We start from the raw sequence: 21619 nt of genomic DNA on the forward strand, positions 1-21619 counted from the left end.
TACATAATAGAAACCACCCAAAAATGACCCCATTCTATAAACTACTCCCCTCAAAGTATTCAAAACTGATTTTCAAACTTTGTTAACCCTTTAGGTGTTCCACAAGAATTAATGGGAAATAGAGATACAATTTCAAAATTTCACATTTTTGGCAGATTTTCCATTTTAATAATTTTTTTCCAGTTACAAAGCAAGGGTTAACAGCCAAACCAAACTCAATATTTATGGCCCTGATTCTGTTGTTTACAGAAACACCCCATATGTGGTCGTAAACCGGTGTACGGGCACACGGCAGGGCGCAGAAGGAAAGGAATGCCATATGGTTTTTGGAAGGCAGATTTTGCTGGACTGTTTTGTTTGACACCATGTCCCATTTGAAGCCCCCCTGATGCAACCTTAGAGTAGAAACTCCATAAAAGTGACCCCATCTAAGAAACTACACCCCTCAAGGTATTCAAAACTGATTTTACAAACGTTGTTAACCCTTTAGGTGTTCCACAAGAGTTATTGGCAAATGGAAATTTCAGAATTTCAATTTATTGGCAAATCTTCCATTTTAATCCATTTTTCCCAGTAACAAAGCAAGGGATAACAGCCAAACAAAACTCAACATTTATGGCCCTGATTCTGTAGTTTACAGAAACACCCCATATGTGGTCGTAAACAGCTGTACAGGCACACGGAAGGGCGCAGAAGGAAAGGAATGCCATACGGTTTTTGGAAGGCAGATTTTGCTGGACTGTTTTTTTTTGACACCATGTCCCATTTGAAGCCCCCCGATGCACCCCTAGAGTAGAAACTCCCCAAAAGTGGCCCCATTTTAGAAACTACGGGATAGGGTGGCAGTATTGTTGGTACTAGTTTAGGGTGCATATGATTTCTGGTTGCTCTATATTACACTTTTTGTGAGGCAAGATAACAAGAAATAGCTGTTTTGGCACAGTTTTAATTTTTTGTTATTTACAACATTCATCTGACAGGTTAGATCATGTGATATTTTTAGAGACCCGGTTGTCACGGATGCGGCGATACCTAATATGTATAAACATTTTTTTATTTATGTAAGTCTTACACAATGATTTATTTTTTGAAGCAAAAAAAAAAATCATGTTTTAGTATTTCCTTAGTCTGAGAGCCATAATTTTTTCAGTTTTTAAGCGATAAACTTAGGTAGGGTCTCATTTTTTGAGGGATGAGATGACGATTTTATTGGCACTATTTTGGGGATGCGTGTGACTTTTTGATCGCTTGCTATTACACGTTTTGTGATGTAAGGTAACAAAAAATGGTTTATTTAGCACAGTTTTTATTTTAATTTTTTTACGGTGTTCATCTGAGGGGTTAGATAATGAGATATTTTTATAGAGCCGGTTGATACAGACGCGGCAATACCTAATATGTATACTTTTTTTTATTTATGTAAGTTTTACTGAATGATTTAATTTTTGAAGCAAAAAAAAAAATGTTTTAGCGTTTCCATAGTCTGAGAGCCATAATTTTTTTAGTTTTTAAGCGATTACCTTGGGTAGGGTATGATTTTTGTGGGATTAGATGATGATTTTATTGGCACTATTTTGGGGTTCGTGTGACTTTTTGATCGCTTTCTATTACACTTTTTGTGATGTAAGGTGACAAAAAATAGTTTATTTAACACAGTTTTTATTTTAAATTTTTTACGGTGTTCATCTGAGGGGTTAGGTCATGTGATATTTTTATAGAACCGGTCGATACGGACGCGGCGATACCTAATATGTATACTTTTTTTATTTATGTAAGTTTTACACAATAATATCATATTTGAAACAAAAAAAATCATATTCTTAGAGCCATAGTTTTTTCAGTTTTTGGGCGATTATCTTAGGTAGGGTCTCATTTTTTGCGGGATGAGATGATGGTTTGATTGGCACTAATTTGGGGTGCATATGACTTTTTAATCGCTTGCTATTACACTTTTTGTGATGTAAGGTGACAAAAAATTGTTTATTTAGCAGTTTTTTTTTTTTTTACGGTGTTCATCTGAGGGGTTAGGTCATGTGATATCTTTATAGAGCCGGTTGATACGGACACGGCGATAGCTAATATGTATACTTTTTTTTTACCCCTATTTTTTTTACTTTATTTGGAGGAAAAGACATTTTTGTTTATTGTTACTTGAAACTTTTAATTTTTTGGGGGAAAACTTTATTTTTTCAACTTTTTTTTCACTTAATTTTTTGTCCCACTTTGGGACTTGAACTTTTGGGGGTCTAATCCTTTACAATGCATTCCAATACTTCTGTATTGGAATGCATTGGCTGTATGAGTAATACAGTGAGTATTACTCATACAGGTTCCGGCCTGTGAGATCCAGGGGGCTGGATCTCACAGGCTCGTCACCGGAAGGCAGCACAATGCCTTCCTTAGGCATCGCGCTGCCTTCCATGCCATCGGGTACCCCCTACAGCCGCAGGGGGACCCGATGGCACCGCCAAACGCCGCTGCAAACCGCAGGTAAAGCCGCAAACCGCAGGTCTGAATCGACAGGCACCGGTTTCCGATCACGGCCCGCCGGGCAGCGGTGATCGGAAATACACATGACGTACCGGTACGTCATGGGTCCTTAAGGACTCGGGAACCATGCCGTACATGTACGTCATAAGTCCTTAAGGGGTTAAGTCTACCTTATGTTGGAATAATTTGATAAATGCCTTTTTTTAGGCTTAGAAGTTCAGATGCAACTTTTTAACATTTAAAAAAAACTACAACCCCTCAAATTATTCAAAACTGATTTTACAGACATTGTTAACCCTTTTTTTGTGTGCAAATTTTCCATTTTTATCTATTTTTTCAGTAACACTTAAAGGGTTAAAATTAGAGATAAGCAAATTTCATATTTTGAAATTCGTTTGTTCTTTGTTTGGTGGTAAAATCAGAATTGCGTTATGGATTCCGTTACCACGGACCATAATGCAATTCTATGACGGAATGCATAACGTTATTCATTCTGTCATAAAAGAAGTCTATGGGTTGCAAAACGGATCCGTCCCGTTTCCGTTATGCAGGGGAGTCCTCTTCAGTTATGCAGGGGAGTCGGTGACAGCGGAATCCATAACAGAATTCTTAGATATCCCGAACCCAAACCTTGTACGCCGAACTTGAAAACAGAAGTTCGCTCAAACCTACTCAGGACTAAAAGAGCACCATGCGCGTTTGAGGCCCAATGTAGTGAGTTACACATCTTGGGTAACTCACTACAACTGTGTAGACTCTGGGGTAAAATAATACATGGCACCCCCGAGAAGTGACCCCTTTTTGGAACTACACCCCTCAAGGTACGGAAGTCGGGGGTTTGGTTGGTCATGGAAGGGGTGGATTTTAGTTTGACCAGGCAGAATATGGTCTTTTGTCATAGCGGCCAAGTCGGCAGTAGGGGGTCCTTGGAGTTGGTGGTTATGGTGGCTCTGGCGTAGTGGGGAGGGAGCCAAAGGTGGCTCTGGACTCCCCATGTATTGGATTCCGGAGTGTGGAATGGCGGGTATCTGCCCACGTTGTTGCCCATGGTTACTGTGTTCTGCCTCTGAGCTGGCATTTTATCGGCTAGAGGTAATTTAAATGAGGGGCGGGGCAGTTACCCGTCGGGTTTACAGGGCCCCATTATATACAATACTTTTACTGGCACCTGGGGGCGGTTATTACTGGCAAGGGGGGGCTATTACTGGCAAAGGGGGGGGGCTATTACTGGCAAAGGGGGGCTATTACTGGCAAAGGGGGGGGGCTATTACTGGCAAAGGGGGGCTATTACTGGCAAAGGGGGGCTAATACTGGCAAAGGGGGGGCTATTACTGGCAAAGGGGGGCTATTACTGGCAAGGGGGGGCTATTACTGGCAAGGGGGGGCTATTACTGGCAAAGAGGGGCTCTTATTATTGGCAACGGGGGGGCTCTTATTTCTGGCAAAGGGGGGTCTCTTATTACTGGCAAAGGGGGGGCGGGCTGTTATTACTGGCAAAGGGGGGGGGCTGTTATTACTGGCAAAGGGGGGCTGTTATTACTGGCAAAGGGGGGCTCTTATTACTGTGGCTGTTATTACTGGAGGCTCTTATTACTGGCTCAGAGGGGCTGTTATTACTGGCACAGAGGGGCTCTTATTACTGGGGGCTGTTATTACTGGCACAGAGGGGCTCTTATTACTGGGGGCTGTTATTACTGGCACAGAGGGGCTCTTATTACTGGGGGCTGTTATTACTGGCACAGGGGGGGGCTGTTATTACTGGCACGGGGGGGCTGTTATTACTGGGGGCTGCTATTACTGGCACAGGGGGGTTGCTATTACTGGCACAGGGGGGCTATTATTACTGGCACTGGGGGGGCTGTTATTACTGGGGGCTGCTATTACTGGCACAGGGGGGCTGCTATTACTGGCACAGGGGGGGCTGTTATTACTGGGGGCTGCTATTACTGGCACAGGGGGGCTGCTATTACTGGCACAGGGGGGCTATTATTACTGGCACATGATTGGGGGCACTATAGGGGCATCTACTGATGCCACAAAGAAGGGGTATTTTATATGGGCTCTCTGTACAGTACAATTTTATACTGGGACACATTATGGTGGGTACTATGGGGAAGGGGGGAGAGGAGTACTATGGGGACATCTACGGGGGCACTAAGAAGGGGTATTTTATACTTGCAAATTATGGGGGACACTGAGGGCATCTACTGGAGCATTTTATACTGGTACATTATGGGGGGCACTAGGAGGAAGGAGGGTGTGGAGCACTGGACATTAGCTCAACTGGGGGCATTACAAGGGGGTATTTTTTGCACTGTCACATTATAAGGAGAATTATTACTACTGGGGGGGGCATTATGGTGGGCTTTATTACTCCCCCATGGTATGACCCCCTAGTAGCGGCACCGGCCTCTCCCTGCTCTGCTCTCCCTCTGCCCCTTCTCCAAATACTTATTATGAAATCTTTCTCATTAGGATAAAACACATCAGCTCCGCCGAGCCCCCGGCCAAAGTGTGGAAGTGGCGTCCGAGATCCCCAAGGGCCAAGTGACTGTAAGTTTTCATGTGGAATATGTTTGTTATACACATATAGCCTACACTGTGTAGTCTGTTCTATAAGCACCATTGTTTTGTGGCGGCGGACAGAAAATAATCTGAAAGTGCCCCTCCCGAGACCAGGCTCTGGATCCGCCACTGATCGGAGCATGAACTGCTCCGATGCTCATGTCAGGGGGGCTGCCTGGGTGAAAATGGAGGGCTGTCCAGGTTCAGCTCTGAACCTGGACAACCCCTTTAAAGGGAACCTGTCACCTGGATTTTGTGTATAGAGCTGAGGACATGGGTTGCTAGATGGCCGCTAGCACAATTACAATACCCAGTCCCCATAGCTCTGTGTGCTTTTATTGTGTCAAAAAAATGATTTGATACATATGCAAATTAACCTAAGAAGAGTCCTGTACATGAGATGAGTCAGGCACAGGACTCATCTCTGGTTAATTTGCATATGTATCAAATCGTGTTTTTTACACAAAAAAAGCACACAGAGCTATGGGGACTGGATATTGCGGATGTGCTAGCGGCCATCTAGCAGCCCATGTCCCCAGCTCTATACACAAAATCCCGGTGACAGGTTCCCTTTAAGTTGTTGTGTTTTATTGGGGCAAAATGGGGTATAGGTAGGAGGAACGACTCGACAATACACTAGTCGTGTGATATTGGATCATTTTCCTCAAAAAATATATAAACAAGTCCTATATTTTTGACTCATTGCCCCAGCAGAACCAAATAATACAGTGCAACACAAAATACTGCCGCCCCCTCCGCAGTAAAGAACTGTATCGCCTCCCTGAGGATGGTTATAATTGAATTCAGGAGGGTACCTGCAACAGTTGGCGTGTTGTACAATTAATGCTAGGATCATCAGATCTTTACCCAACCAGCTAGGGGACTAGCTTTAGGCTCATGGGCCCTGGTGCAAGAGTTCAGGTTGGGCCCCCCTTTCCTCATTGCTTTGTGCCAGGGGCAGGGAAGCACATAGCCTCCGTGTTGCCTGAGACAAATTGAAATACCCCCCTCCATGCCAAATTCTTGATGTAACCCCTTATCTCCAACCAGAGGTGTAACTTGACCATCCAGCACTTTCTATAATACTGGTGTCGTTTTATGGGGCACGAGGGTCTTTGGGCCCCCTCAGTAGGGTTGCCACCTTTCCCAACAAAAATACCAGCCAATTTAAGCCACACCACTATGTCATAATGAGCCTTCCAGTATAAATAGTGCCGCCCAGTAATATTAATGCCTCCATTAGTGCCCCCAGAATGGATAATGCCCCCAAGAATTGATGATTCCCCCATTATTGCCACCGGTAATAGTAATGCATCCATTAGTGCCCCCCAGAATTAATAATGCCCCCATTAGTGCCCCTAGAATTAATAATGCCCCCCTTAGTGCCCCCCAGAATCAATAATGCCCCCAGTAATAGTAATGTCCCTATTAGTGCCCCCAGAATTAATAATGTCCCCATTAGTTTCCCCCAATAATATTAATGCCCCTAGTAGTGCAGCCCAGTAATAGTAATGCCTCCATTAGTGCCCCCCAGAATGGCTAATGCCCCCCAGAATTGATAATGCCCCCATTGGTGCCACCGGTAATAGTAATGCATCCATGAGTGCCCCCCAGAATTAATAATGCCCACATTAGTGCCCCCCAGAATTAATACTGCCCCAGAATCAATAATGCCCCCATTAGTGCCCCCAGGTAGTAGCAATGCCTCCATTAGTGCCCCAATAATTAATAATGTCCCCATTAGTGCCCCCAATAATAGTAAGACCCCCATTAGTGCCCCAGTAATAGTAATGTCTCCATTAGTGCCCCCAGAATTAATAATGTCCCCATTAGTTCCCCCCAATAATATTAATGCCCATAGTAGTGCAGCCCAGTAATAGTAATGCCTCAATTAGTGCCCCAAAGGAATAGTAATGCCTCCATTAGTGCCCCTCAGAATTTATAATGCCCCCATTAGTGCCACCGGTAATAGTAATGCATCCATTAGTGCCACCCAGAATTAATAATGCCCACATTAGTGCCCCCCAGAATTAATAGTGCCTCAGAATCAATAATGCCCCCAGTAATAATAATGCCTCCATTAGTGCCCCCCAGAATTAATAATGTCCCCATTAGTGCCCCCAATAATATTAAGGCCCCCAGTAGTTCATCCTAGTAATAGTAATGCCCCCATTAGTGCCCCCAGTAAAAGTAATGCCTCCATTAGTGCCCCCAATAATATTAAGACCCCCATTAGTGCCCCAGTAATAGTAATGTCTCCATTAGTGCCCCCAGAATTAATAATGTCCCCATTAGTTCCCGCCAATAATATTAATGCCCATAGTAGTGCAGCCCAGTAATAGTAATGCCTCCATTAGTGCCCCAAAGGAATAGTAATGCCTCCATTAGTGCCCCTCAGAATTGATAATGCCCCCATTAGTGCCACCGGTAATAGTAATGCATCCATTAGTGCCACCCAGAATTAATAATGCCCACATTAGTGCCCCCCAGAATTAATAGTGCCTCAGAATCAATAATGCCCCCAGTAATAATAATGCCTCCATTAGTGCCCCCCAGAATTAATAATGTCCCCATTAGTGCCCCCAATAATATTAAGGCCCCCAGTAGTTCATCCTAGTAATAGTAATGCCCCCATTAGTGCCCCCAGTAAAAGTAATGCCTCCATTAGTGCCCCCAATAATATTAAGACCCCCATTAGTGCCCCAGTAATAGTAATGTCTCCATTAGTGCCCCCAGAATTAATAATGTCCCCATTAGTTCCCCCCAATAATATTAATGCCCATAGTAGTGCAGCCCAGTAATAGTAATGCCTCCATTAGTGCCCCAAAGGAATAGTAATGCCTCCATTAGTGCCCCTCAGAATTGATAATGCCCCCATTAGTGCCACCGGTAATAGTAATGCATCCATTAGTGCCACCCAGAATTATTAATGCCCACATTAGTGCCCCCCAGAATTAATAGTGCCTCAGAATCAATAATGCCCCCAGTAATAGTAATGCCTCCATTAGTGCCCCCCAGAATTAATAATGTCCCCATTAGTGCTCCCCAATAATATTAAGGCCCCCAGTAGTTCATCCTAGTAATAGTAATGCCCCCAGTAAATGTAATGCCTCCATTAGTGCCCCCCAAATTATAATGTCCCCATTAGTGCCCCCAATAATATTAATGCCCCCAGTAGTACAGACAGTAATAATAATGTCTCCATTAAAGCCCCCCAAAATTGATAATGCCCCCCATTAGTGCTGGTGCCAGCAGGGGCACTAAATACTGGGCTTGCCTGTAAGATACTGGCCAGGTGGCAACTCTGTGCCTCAGGCTCCTGGACACGGTAGGGACTGCTACCTCTACATCCAGCAGCTGTGAGGAGGGCTTGGTTGGGCATCAGCCCACCAGTAAATTTCCCTAGGGTCTACGACCAGCAGCCCCTACCCACTGTATATACCCATTTAAGTCCAATTCCATGCCACTGTCTCATCTGTCCGTTCGTACATTACTTCGTAGGTCTCTGGACTAGTGACCTAGGGGAATGAACAGCCATTACATGCCACAGCATGGCAGCCGGTCAGGTACCTACCTCAGCACCTGACGTTCCTGGCATGGGTCCATGGCCAGCCCACCTGTTCACAGTGACTGAAGCCATTTGTTTTGATACCATAGACACACACACCATTTCTCCAGTCACACTATAAATAGTGTGAGGACTCTGGTGACATATCCCTGTACTGTGCAGTCTGTCAGCAGTCACCTGCACTGTACAGAAGAATGTGCCTAGAGTAGAGCAGGCAGCCAGCGGGCACGGTCAGGGCAGGAGCCGTCTGCCGGTGGTGGCCGGTACTGGGCAGGGCTTTACACAGGGGAGGGGCATGTCGCCGGGATAGAAGAGCTCGGCAGGTCACCTCCCTATCTGCCGCTGGACTGTGGAAGGTCTCACCCCATGTGCCAGGCGCTCACCCCTATGTGCCAGGCAGGCTACATTGATGGACACCTCGCTGCTGCTGACTCTCGTACTCGGTAAGTGCGCACCACAGCCGTGCAGTGTAGTGGGTGAAGTGTGTGCACCTAGTGTATTGTACATGGAAGAGTTGTGTGACCGCGCACAGGAGCCGACACTGACCCTAAATATACAGTGCAGAGATATATATGTCATGTGTGGAGCCAGTGTACAGTGCTGACACTGCTATATATATATGTCATGTGTGGAGCCAGTGTGCAGTGCTGCCCCTGTTATGTATAATGTATGTAGCCATTCTGCAGGGCTCCCACTGTTATATATGTAATGTATGGAGCCAGTGTGCAGTGCTACCACTACTATATATATGCCAGTGTGCAGTGCTGTCACTACTATATATGTAATGTATGGAGCCGGTGTACAGTGCTGACACTGCTATATATATGTAATGTATGGAGCCAGTGTGCAGTGCTGACACTGCTATATATATGTAATGTATGGAGCCGGTGTACAGTGCTGACACTGCTATATATATGTAATGTATGGAGCCAGTGTGCAGTGCTGACACTGCTATATATATGTAATGTATGGAGCCAGTGTGCAGTGCTACCACTACTATATATATGTAATCTATGGAGCCAGTGTACAGTGCTACCACTACTATATATTTATATGTAATGTATGGAGCCAGTGTGCAGTGCTGACACTGCTATATATATGTAATGTATGGAGCCAGTGTGCAGTGCTACCACTACTATATATATGTAATCTATGGAGCCAGTGTACAGTGCTACCACTACTATATATTTATGTGTAATGTATGGAGCCAGTGTGCAGTGCTGACACTGCTATATATATGTAATGTATGGAGCCAGTGTGCAGTGCTACCACTACTATATATATGTAATGTATGGAGCCAGTGTACAGTGATGCCACCACTATATATGCCACTGCTATATATGTAATGTATGGAGCCGGTGTACAGTGCTGACACTGCTATATATATATGTAATGTATGGAGCCAGTGTGCAGTGCTGACACTGCTGTATATATATGTAATGTATGGAGCCAGTGTGCAGTGATGCCACTGCTATATATGTAATGTATGGAGCCAGTGTGCAGTGCTGACAAAGCTATATATAGGTAATGTATGGAGCCAGTGTGCAGTGCTACCACTGCTATATACATGCAATGTATGTAGCCATTGTGCAAGGCTCCCACTGTATATATATATAATGTATGGAGCCAGTGTACAGTGCTACCACTACTATATATATGTCATGTATGGAGCCAGTGTGCAGTGCTGACACTGCTATATATATATATATATATATATACACGTAATGTATGGAGCCAGTGTGCAGTGCTAACACTGCTATATATGTAATGTATGGAGCCAGTGTGCAGTGCTACCACTACTATATATATGTCATGTATGGAGCCAGTGTGCAGTGCTGACACTGCTATATATATGTAATGTATGGAGCCAGTGTGCAGTGCTGCCACTGCTATATGTGTAATGCATGGAGCCAGTGTGCAGTGCTACCACTACTATATATATGTAATGTATGGAGCCAGTGTGCAGTGCTGACTTTGCTATATATATGTAATGTATGGAGCCAGTGTGCAGTGCTGACACTGCTATATATGTAATGTATGGAGCCAGTGTGCAGTGCTGTCCCTGTTATGTATATATATATATATATATATATATATATATATACTGTACAGACCAAAAGTTTGGACACACCTTCTAATTCAAAGAGTTTTCTTTATTTTCATGACTATGAAAATTGTAGATTCACACTGAAGGCATCAAAACTATGAATTAACACATGTGGAATTATATACATAACAAAAAAGTGTGAAACAACAGAAAATATGTCATATTCTAGGTTCTTCAAAGTAGCCACCTTTTGCTTTGATTACTGCTTTGCACACTCTTGGCATTCTCTTGATGAGCTTCAAGAGGTAGTCACCTGAAATGGTCTTCACTTCACAGCTGTGCCCTGTCAGGTTTAATAAGTGGGATTTCTTGCCTTAAAAATGGGGTTGGGGCCATCAGTTGCGTTGTGGAGAAGTCAGGTGGATACACAGCTGATAGTCCTACTGAATAGACTGTTAGATGTTGTATTATGGCAAGAAAAAGCAGCTAAGTAAAGAAAAACGAGTAACCATCATTACTTTAAGAAATGAAGGTCAGTCAGTCCGAAAAATTGGGAAAACTTTGAAAGTGTCCCCAAGTGCAGACACAAAACCATCAAGCGCTACAAAGAAACTGGCTCACATGCGGACCGCCCCAGGAAAGGAAGACCAAGAGTCACCTCTGCTGCGGAGGATAAGTTCATCCGAGTCACCAGCCTCAGAAATCGCAGGTTAACAGCAGCTCAGATTAGAGACCAGGTCAATGCCACACAGAGTTCTAGCAGCAGACACATCTCCTCACAACTGTTAAGAGGAGACTGTGTGAATCAGGCCTTCATGGTAGAATATCTGCTAGGAAACCACTGCTAAGGACAGGCAACAAGCAGAAGAGACTTGTTTGGGCTAAAGAACACAAGGAATGGACATTAGACCAGTGGAAATCTGTGCTTTGGTCTGATGAGTCCAAATTTGAGATCTTTGGTTCCAACCACCGTGTCTTTGTACGACGCAGAAAAGGTGAACGGATGGGCTCTACATGCCTGGTTCCCACCGTGAAGCATGGAGGAGGAGGTGTGATGGTGTGGGGGTGCTTTGCTGGTGACACTGTTGGGGATTTATTCAAAATTGAAGACATACTGAACCAGCATGGCTACCACAGCATCTTGCAGCGGCATGCTATTCCATCCGGTTTGCGTTTAGTTGGACCATCATTTATTTTTCAACACGCCTCCCAAACACGCCTCCAGGCTGTGTAAGGGCTAGTATCACACTTTTTTATTATGTATATAATTCCAAGTGTTAATTCATAGTTTTGATGCCTTTAGTGTGAATCTACCATTTTCATAGTCATGAAAATAAAGAAAACTCTTTGAATGAGAAGGTGTGTCCAAACTTTTGGTCTGTACTGTATATATATAATGTATGTAGCCATTGTGCAGGGCTCCCACTGTTATAAATATAATGTATGGAGCCAGTGTACAGTGCTGCCACAGCTATATATTCAATGTATGGAGCCAGTGTGCAGTGCTACCACTACTTTATATATGTAATGTATGGAGCCAGTGTGCAGTGCTGCCACTGCTATATATATGTAATCTATGGAGCCAGTGTACAGTGCTGCCACTGCTATATATGTAATGCATGGAGCCGGTGTACAGTGCTGACACTGCTATGTATGTCATGTATGGAGCCAGTGTGCAGTGCTACCACTACTATATATATGTAATCTATGGAGCCAGTGTACAGTGCTGCCACTGCTATATATGTAATGCATGGAGCCGGTGTACAGTGCTGACACTGCTATGTATGTCATGTATGGAGCCAGTGTGCAGTGCTTCCACTGCTATATATGTAATGTATGGAGCCAATGTGCAGTGCTACCACTACTATATATATGTCATGTATGGAGCCAGTGTGCAGTGCTGCCACTACTATATATGTAATGTATGGAGCCAGTGTGCAGTGCTGACACTGCTATATATATATATGTAATGTATGGAGCCAGTGTGCAGTGCTACCACTACTATATATATATATGTAATGTATGGAGCCAGTGTGCAGTGCTGCCTCTACTATATATGTAATGTATGAAGCCGGTGTACAGTGCTGACACTGCTATATATGTAATGTATGGAGCCAGTATGCAGTGCTACCACTACTTTATATATGTATTGTATGGAGCCAGTGTGCAGTGCTACCACCACTATATATATATGTAATGTATGGAGCCAGTGTACAATGCTACCACTACTATATATATGTAATGTATAGAGCCAGTGTGCAGTGCTGCCACTGCTATATGTATAATGTATGAAGCCAGTGTGCAGTGCTACCACTACTATATATATATATATATATATATATATATATAATGTATGTAGCCATTGTGCAGTGCTGCCACTGCTATATATATGTAATGTAGGGAGCCAGTATACAGTGCTGCTAATGTTATATATATAATGTATGTAGCCAGTGCGCAGTGCTGCCCATATTTTATATATATATATATATATATATATATATATATATATAAAATGCAGGGTGGATTTGATTTAAATCAAACCAATTTAAATCACTAGTCAGTAAGGCTTGATTTAAATCATAGTTTTTTACATAAAGATTCATATTTGGACAATTTTTCTGTTGTACTTAGGAAGGAGAAAAATAATCATTACCTTAATAATAACAATTTAAATAGGATTTATTCAACTGAAACAATAACATTACAGCATGTTATTTGCTTAAACATCCATGTTTGTTGCAGTGTTTGCATTTTGCATGCATGTCTGTTTGCATGCATGTCTGCCTTACCGATAGGTATAGGAACTTCATTAAAATATTGCCAAACTGGGTCTCTTTTACGGCCTGCTGCCATTATAGTTATTTTCCTCCATGGAAAGAATGTGATAAACCTCAGGTCATACACACAAAAAGAGCCAAAGACTTGTCTGTCTGTGGCTGTGCAGTACTGTGCTTAGAAAGTTTCATTTTTTTATTTTGTAGTACTCCTTGTCTGCTTGCCTTTTCCTCCTTACACTTAGTTTCACTTTCTTCTTGTGCAGATCTATTCCACTCCAAACAATCAGAAAAATATTGTTTATATTCTATTTACTGAACTTTAAACTTAGCACTGAAGGGGTTGATTCTGTATTTATAAGTTTGTAGAAGTTAGGATTAAGATCTTTTTCTCAACTCTTTTCATGTTATAAATTCAGTTTTGAGAACTCCAAAAGTAAACCAAGCATCTGTGATAATATCTTGTAGGCAGAGAAACTGCCCAATAATCTTACAAAAACCTCTGGAAGAGCATGACATTGTGAATGGATTAATGGAATTTAACAAAAAATTAAACATATACAGCCTTATTCTACATAATGAAAAAAGTAATCTTTATTTCATAATGAAATAACTTTTGGATGGTAATATATTTTCCTCAAAAAGCATTTTATATTAAAAAATCTGATTTAAATAAAAAAAATCCGAATGAAATAAAAAAATCGGATTTTTTAATTTTTTTTTAAAAAATCATTGATTTTTATCCACCCTGATATAATGTATGTAGCCAGTGTGCAGTGCTGCCACTGCTATATATATGTCATGTATGGAGCCAGTATACAGTGCTGCCACTGCTATATATGTAATGTATGGAGCCAGCGTGCAGTGCTGCCACTACTATATATATATATATATATATATATATATATAAAATGTATGGAGCCAGCGTGCAGTGCTGCCCCCATGTCATATTCTAGGTTCTTCAAAGTAGCCACCTTTTGCTTTGATTACATCTTTGCACACTCTTGGCATTCTCTTGATGAGCTTCAAGAGGTAGTCACCTGAAATGGTTTTCACTTCACAGGTGTGCCCTGTCAGGTTTAATAAGTGGGATTTCTTGCCTTTTTATAAATGGGGTTGGGACCATCAGTTGTGTTGTGGAGAAGTCAGGTGGATACACAGCTGATAGTCCTACTGAATAGACTGTTAGAATTTGTATTATGGCAAGAAAAAAGCAGCTAAGTAAAGAAAAACGAGTGGCCATCATTACTTTAAGAAATGAAGGTCAGTCAATCCGAAAAATTGGGAAAACTTTGAAAGTGTTCCCAAGTGCAGTCACAAAAACCATCAAGCGCTACAAAGAAACTGGCTCACATGCGGACCGCCCCAGGAAAGGAAGACCAAGAGTCACCTCTGCTGCAGAGGATAAGCTCATCCGAGTCACCAGCCTCAGAAATCGCAGGTTAACAGCAGCTCAGATTAGAGACCAGGTCAATGCCACACAGAGTTCTAGCAGCAGACACATCTCTAGAACAACTGTTAAGAGGAGACTGTGTGAATCAGGTCTTCATGGTAGAATATCTGCTAGGAAACCACTGCTAAGGACAGGCAACAAGCAGAAGAGACTTGTTTGGGCTAAAGAACACAAGGAATGGACATTAGATCAGTGGAAATCCGTGCTTTGGTCTGATGAGTCCAAATTTGATATCTTTGGTTCCAACCACCGTGTCTTTGTGCGACTCAGAAAAGGTGAACGGATGCACTCTACATGCCTTGTTCCCACCGTGAAGCATGGAGGAGGAGGTGTGATGGTGTGGGGGTGCTTTGCTGGTGACACTGTTGGGGATTTATTCAAAATTGAAGACATACTGAACCAGCATGGCTACCACAGCATCTTGCAGCGGCATGCTATTCCATCCGGTTTGCGTTTAGTTGGACCATCATTTATTTTTCAACAGGACAATGACCCCAAACACACCTCCAGGCTGTGTAAGGGCTATTTGACCATGAAGGAGAGTGATGGGGTGCTGCGCCAGATAACATGGCCTCCACAGTCACCGGACCTGAACCCAATCGAGATGGTTTGGGGTGAGCTGGACCGCAGAGTGAAGCCAAAAGGGCAAACAAGTGCTAAGCATCTCTGGGAACTCCTTCAAGACCTTTGGAAGACCAGTTCAGGTGACTACCTCTTGAAGCTCATCAAGAGAATGCCAAGAGGGTGCAAAGCAGTAATCAAAGCAAAAGGTGGCTACTTTAAAGAACCTAGAATATGACATATTTTCAGTTGTTTTACACTTTTTTGTTATGTATATAATTCCACGTGTGTTAATTCATAGTTTTGATGCCTTCAGTGTGAATCTACAATTTTCATAGTCATGAAAATAAAGAAAACTCTTTGAATGAGAAGGTGTGTCCAAACTTTTGGTCTGTACTGTATATATAAAATGTATGTAGCCAGTGTGCAGTGCTTCCACTGCTATATATGTAATGTATGTAGCCAGTGTGCAGTGCTACCACTGCTTTATATATATATATATATATATATATATATATTAGGGCTGCACGATATGGGTATTTTGTGCGATTGCGATTAGGGCCCTAAAAATTGCGATAACGATATGCGATGCAATATTTTAAGGAATTGTGCTAGAGGTCTATTTGCTTGGATTTTCCCATATGCGGGGGGATCTGTGGATGATTTTCCCATATGCAGGGGATCTGTGGAGGACGCTGTTATGTGGGGGATCTGTGGAGGACGCTGTTATGTGGGGGATCTTTGGAGGACGCTGTTATGTAGGGGATCTGTGGATGACGCTGTTATGTGGGAGATCTGTGGAGGACGCTGTTATGTGGGGGATCTGTGGATGACGCTGTTATGTGGGGGATCTGTGGATGACGCTGTTATGTGGGGGATCTGTGTTATGGGGGGATCTGTGGATGACGCTGTTATGTGGGGGATCTGTGGAGGACGCTGTTATCGGGGATCTGTGGAGGACGCTGTTATGGGGGATCTGTGGAGGACGCTGTTATGTGGGGGATCTGTGGATGGCGCTGTTATGTGGGGGATCTGTGGAGGACGCTGTTATGTGGGGGATCTGTGGAGGACACTGTTATGTGGGGGATCTGTGGAGGACACTTATGTGGGGGATCTGTGGAGGACACTGTTATGTGAGGGATCTGTGGAGGACGCTGTTATGTGGGGGGATCTGTAGATGACGCTGTTATGTGGGGGGATCTGTGGATGACGCTGTCATGTGGGGGGATCTGTGGATGACGCTGTTATGTGGGGGGATCTGTGGATGACGCTGTTATGTGGGGGGATCTGTGGATGACGCTGTTATGTGGGGGATCTGTGGATGACGCTGTTATGTGGGGGATCTGTGGATGACGCTGTTATGTGGGGGATCTGTAGAGGACGCTGTTATGGGGGAATCTGTGGAGGACGCTGTTATGTGGGGGATCTGTAGAGGACGCTGTTATGGGGGAATCTGTGGGGGACGCTGTTATGGGGGAATCTGTGGAGGATGCTGTTATAGGGGAATCTGTGGAGGACACTTATGGGGGACTTGTGGATGGCACTGTTATAGGGGATATGTGCTATGACACATAGGGCCATGAGGGGGGCCAGCATAAGACACACATATAGCATCTTATGCTGGTCCCCCTCATTGCCCTATGTGTCCTAAACTGCAATAAACATAACTGGCTTTGTGTGTGAAGTATTTTACTACTGTGTGAAACAAGCTCTCTCCTATTGATAAAATGGCCAGCCTCTGTAGTCTGTATCTGTACTCACTGTCACAGTACTATGAATGCACTGCAGCGAGCGGCAGCGAGGTGGCCGGCCGGCGCGTGACTGACGTCACTTAGTAATGCTCCTCCCACTTCAGGAAGCAGGAGCGTTACTAAGTGACCTCAGTCACGCCCCGGCCGGCCTGCTCGCTGCCGTTCGCTGCAGTGCATTCATCGTAATAGTGATTACAGAGGCTGGCTATTTTATCAATAGGAGTCAGAGAGAGCTTGTTTCACACAGTAGTAAAATACTTTACACAAAAACCAGTTATGTGCGCAAACCCTTCATATATAATCGCTGCATTTTCTATATCATGTATGTAGCCATTGTGCAGTGCTTCCACTGCTATATATATATAGTATGTAGCCAGTGTGCAGTGCTGCCCATGTTTTATATATATATATATATATATATATATATATGATGTATGTAGCCAGTGTGCAGTGCTTCCACTGCTATATATGTAATGTATGGAGCCAGTGTACAGTGCAGACACTACTCTATATGTCATGTATGTAGCCAGTGTACATTCCTTTCACTGCTATATATGTAATGTATGGAGCCAGTATACAGTGCTGCCACTGCTATATATGTATTGTATGTAGCCAGTGTGCAGTGCTTCCACTGTTATATATATATATATATATATATATATATATATATATGTAATGTATGGAGCCAGCGTGCAGTGCTGCCACTGCTATATATATGTAATGTATGGAGTTAGCGTGCAGTGCTGCCACTGTTATATATGTAATGTATGGAGCCAGTGTGCAGTGCTGACACTGCTATATATATATATATATATATATATATATATATATATCTATATGTAATTTATGGAGCCAGTGTGCAGTGCTGCCACTGCTATATATGTAATGTATGGAGCCAGCTTGCAGTGCTGCCACTGCTATATATATGCCATGCATGGAGCCAGAGTGCAGTGCTGCCACTGCTATATATATATATATATATATATATATATATATGTAATGTATGGAGCCAGTGTACAGTACTGACACTGCTATATATGTAATAGATGGAGCCAGTGTGCAGTGCTTCCACTGCTATATATGTCATGTATGGAGCCAGTGTACAGTGGGTACAGTCCTATCCTATTTTTTTGGGTGACAAGGTAACTAAAAAATGGCGAATGCTCACCGCATAGGAGATATTTTTTAATAATTTAAGTTTGGACAACGCTGTGTAATATGTTTATTTATTGTTTATATATTTTATATGTAAAATTGGGAAAGGGGGGATTTAAACTTAATATTTGAGGGTACTTTCACACTAGCGTTTTTCTTTTCTATACCAGAAAAGAACTGATCAGGCATATCCCCATGCATTCTGAATGGAGAGCAATCCGTTTAGGATGCATCAGGATGTCTTCATTTCAGTCATTTTGACTGATCAGGCAAAAGATAAAACCGCAGCATGCTACGGTTTTATCTCCGGCGAAAGAAACGGAAGATTTGCCTGAATGCCGGATCCAGCATTTTTCCCCATAGGAATGTATTAATGCCGGATCTGGCATTGAAAATACCGGAATGTACCCGCACTAAATCCGGACCCATTCACTTCTATGGGGCTGTGCACATGAGTGGTGATTTTCACACATCACTTGTGCGTTGGTGAAAATCGCAGCATGCTCTATGTTGTGCGTTTTTCACGCAACGCAGGCCCCATAGAAGTTAGTGGGGCTGCGTGAAAATTGCAAGCAAGTGCGGATGCGGTGCGATTTTCACGCATGGTTGCTAGGATGAAAGTCTATTCACTGTATTATTTTCCCTTATAACATGGTTCTAAGGGAAAATAATAGCATTATTAATACAGAATGCTTAGTAGAAGGTAAATATAATAAACATTATATACACTCCAGTATAATAAACATTGGTGGCGCAGTGCACCCCCCCAACACCCCAGTATAATAAACATTGGTGGTGCAGTGTGCCCCCCCCAATATAATAAACATTGGTGGCGCAGTGCGCCCCCCCAAACTAATAAACATTGGTGGCGCAGTACGCCCCCCCAACACCCCAGTATAATAAACATTGGTAGCGCAGTGCGCCCCCCTAATATAATAAACATTGGGGGCGCAGTGCGCCCCCCAATATAATAAACATTGGTGGCGCAGTGCGCCCCCCCAATATAATAAACATTGGTGGCGCAGTGTTCCCCCCCCCCTCAATATAATAAACATTGGTGGTGCAGTGGGCTGTGCCAACGAGGGTTAAAAAATAAAAAAATAATTAACTCACCTCCTCCAATTGATCGTCTCCTGTTCTTTCTTCAGGACCTGTCAAAGGACCTGTCAAAGGACCTGTGGTGACATCACTGTGCTCATCACATGATACATCACATGATCCATCACCATGGTAATGGACCATGTGATGAGCTCAGTGACGTCACCACAGGTCCTAAAGAAAGAACAGGAGACCGGCAGCTACGCGATCAACTGGAGGAGGTGAGTTAATTTTTTTATTATTTTTTAACGCTCATTGGCACTTCCCACTGAGCCACCAATGTTTCTTATACTGGGGTGTTGGGGGGGGGGGGGGGGGGCGCACTGTGCCACCAATGTTTCTTATACAAATACAGGAGGCGGGTGCCGGAATCAAATATCCGGCACCCGACCTCTATGACAGGGAGCTGCGATCAGCAGCAGTTAACCCCTCAGGTACCGCACCTGAAGGGTTAACTCAACTGCCGCTGATCGCAGCTCCCTGTTAGAGGTCCGGAGCCGGCTATTTGATTCTGGCACCCGCCTCCTGTATTTGTATTAACAGGTCAGTTATCTTCATTGGTGGCGCAGTGGCCATGGCCCCTCCCCTCCCGTTTTTCTTCTTATTGGGGGCGGAAGCAGCACAGGGGGAGGGAGAGACTCCTTCTCCACTGCGCTGCTGAGAATTCTAGAGTCTGACTCACGGTTCTTTTAACTCAAAGAATCTAATGAGTCTCTTACTAAGTCGGATCTTTAGATTCTTTTCACCTGTGACTCATTTGATTCTCTCTTAGACTCCCTGTACTTGTGTCAGTGACTCAGACTCAGAGCTGCTAGTGCTTGCCTTGCCTCAGCTCTGATTGGTTGGTGGGCGGGGAGGGGAGGGGCTGGCAGAAGCAGCTTCCACTCTAGGATCAGATTACACTCCTCCCGAGCCCCTCCCCTCCCTGCTGCCAGCGGCTCTGCTGTTGTGTGCTGTGACGGAGCTGACTCAGACTGAGGAGAACATCGGCGGCGGGGCAGAGAACTATCAGCCCCTGTGCCCGTCGCTGTTCAACTGCAGAGCTGCGGTGGTGGGTCTAGTCGCAAATGGCGACAAGACTAAAAAGTCTTGTCGCCATTTGTAAATTTTAAGTCGCATTGGCGACCATTTTGGTCGCCATCTGGAGCCCTGAAATGAGCTCCTGACAAGCCCTGCCTTTAATGCCACCAGATGTAAGGCAGCTATCCTATAAGTCAATGTTCGATCCTTTAAATAGGGCTTGAGACATGACTCTGATAGTAAATATGCCAGCACCTCATCTGCAGACAGCTGTTTCAGGGTGATTGTACCTCATCAGTGCAGAGCAGAGAGTACTGGCTTAACTGGGTGAGAGACTTGTGGAGACACAAGGGTCAGTGGGTACTCTCGTCCACCGGCCTGGCTATTTTTTATAAAGACCGCGCAGGGCCAGAGCTTATACCACCGAACGCCCGTGCTCCTTTTTCCGTGGGTGGAACACTACTCAAACAACACAGGGCGAGGGGACAACGCTCCAGGAAGACTTTATTGGACAATCAACAGTCAGCATCATATAGTACAGTCCCAGCAAGGACACAGCATGGCACATACGACAAAACCTCTGTGACTTCAGGGGACCCAGGACCAACTACCCCAGCCAATATCACCTGCTTTGGATTGGCACCCACCGAGAGGAGGGAGCAGCAAGCTTAGGGAGCTGGCTGTGCACAGCGAGGCATGTAGCCAGGTAAACTGATCGTCCCCACCTGGACCCTTCAATCGAACCCGTAGGCTTGAGGTTGGGCAGAAAAGCTGTTCTGATGTCCACCAGCTGGAACTGTAGTCCCTAAGCTGACATCCTGTAGAATAGCCGCTGATGACAGGGACAGCCACCCTTTTATTTTCCTCAGCTGCCATTTCAGTGCATTGGCCCCCACAGGAATGGTGGGAGATAATGGTGGCTGTTCCATCATTGGTTGTCAGTTCAATCAAACTGCATAATGTCATTATGGTGACACTGCTTTTCCACTTCAGACAGGCTGAACGGCTCCTAATACACAGCAGGGGGACTAATGCAATCCGCAGGTGATGTAATTAGCAGGTCCTTTCCCATACATCTGCTGGCTTGTTAGTCAGACCAAAAGGCACCATGTAGTTAATTCAAGTTGCTGTGGAAGT

The 21619-nt window shown here is 44.0% G+C and overlaps 1 protein-coding gene across 1 annotated transcript in view; it reads left to right on the forward strand.

The window, feature by feature from the left end:
- Positions 1-8765: 8765 nt before the first annotated feature.
- Positions 8766-21619, forward strand: part of BTC (betacellulin) — a 74876-nt gene continuing 62022 nt past the window's right edge. Inside the window, exon 1 of the mRNA XM_044277176.1 lies at positions 8766-9066. Coding sequence (XP_044133111.1) covers positions 9033-9066 — 34 coding nt within the window. The 5' untranslated portion in view covers positions 8766-9032. The remainder of the gene's footprint in view (positions 9067-21619) is intronic.

This window comes from Bufo gargarizans, chromosome 1, assembly GCF_014858855.1.
Source record: "Bufo gargarizans isolate SCDJY-AF-19 chromosome 1, ASM1485885v1, whole genome shotgun sequence".
In the NCBI taxonomy this organism is placed as follows: domain Eukaryota; kingdom Metazoa; phylum Chordata; class Amphibia; order Anura; family Bufonidae; genus Bufo; species Bufo gargarizans.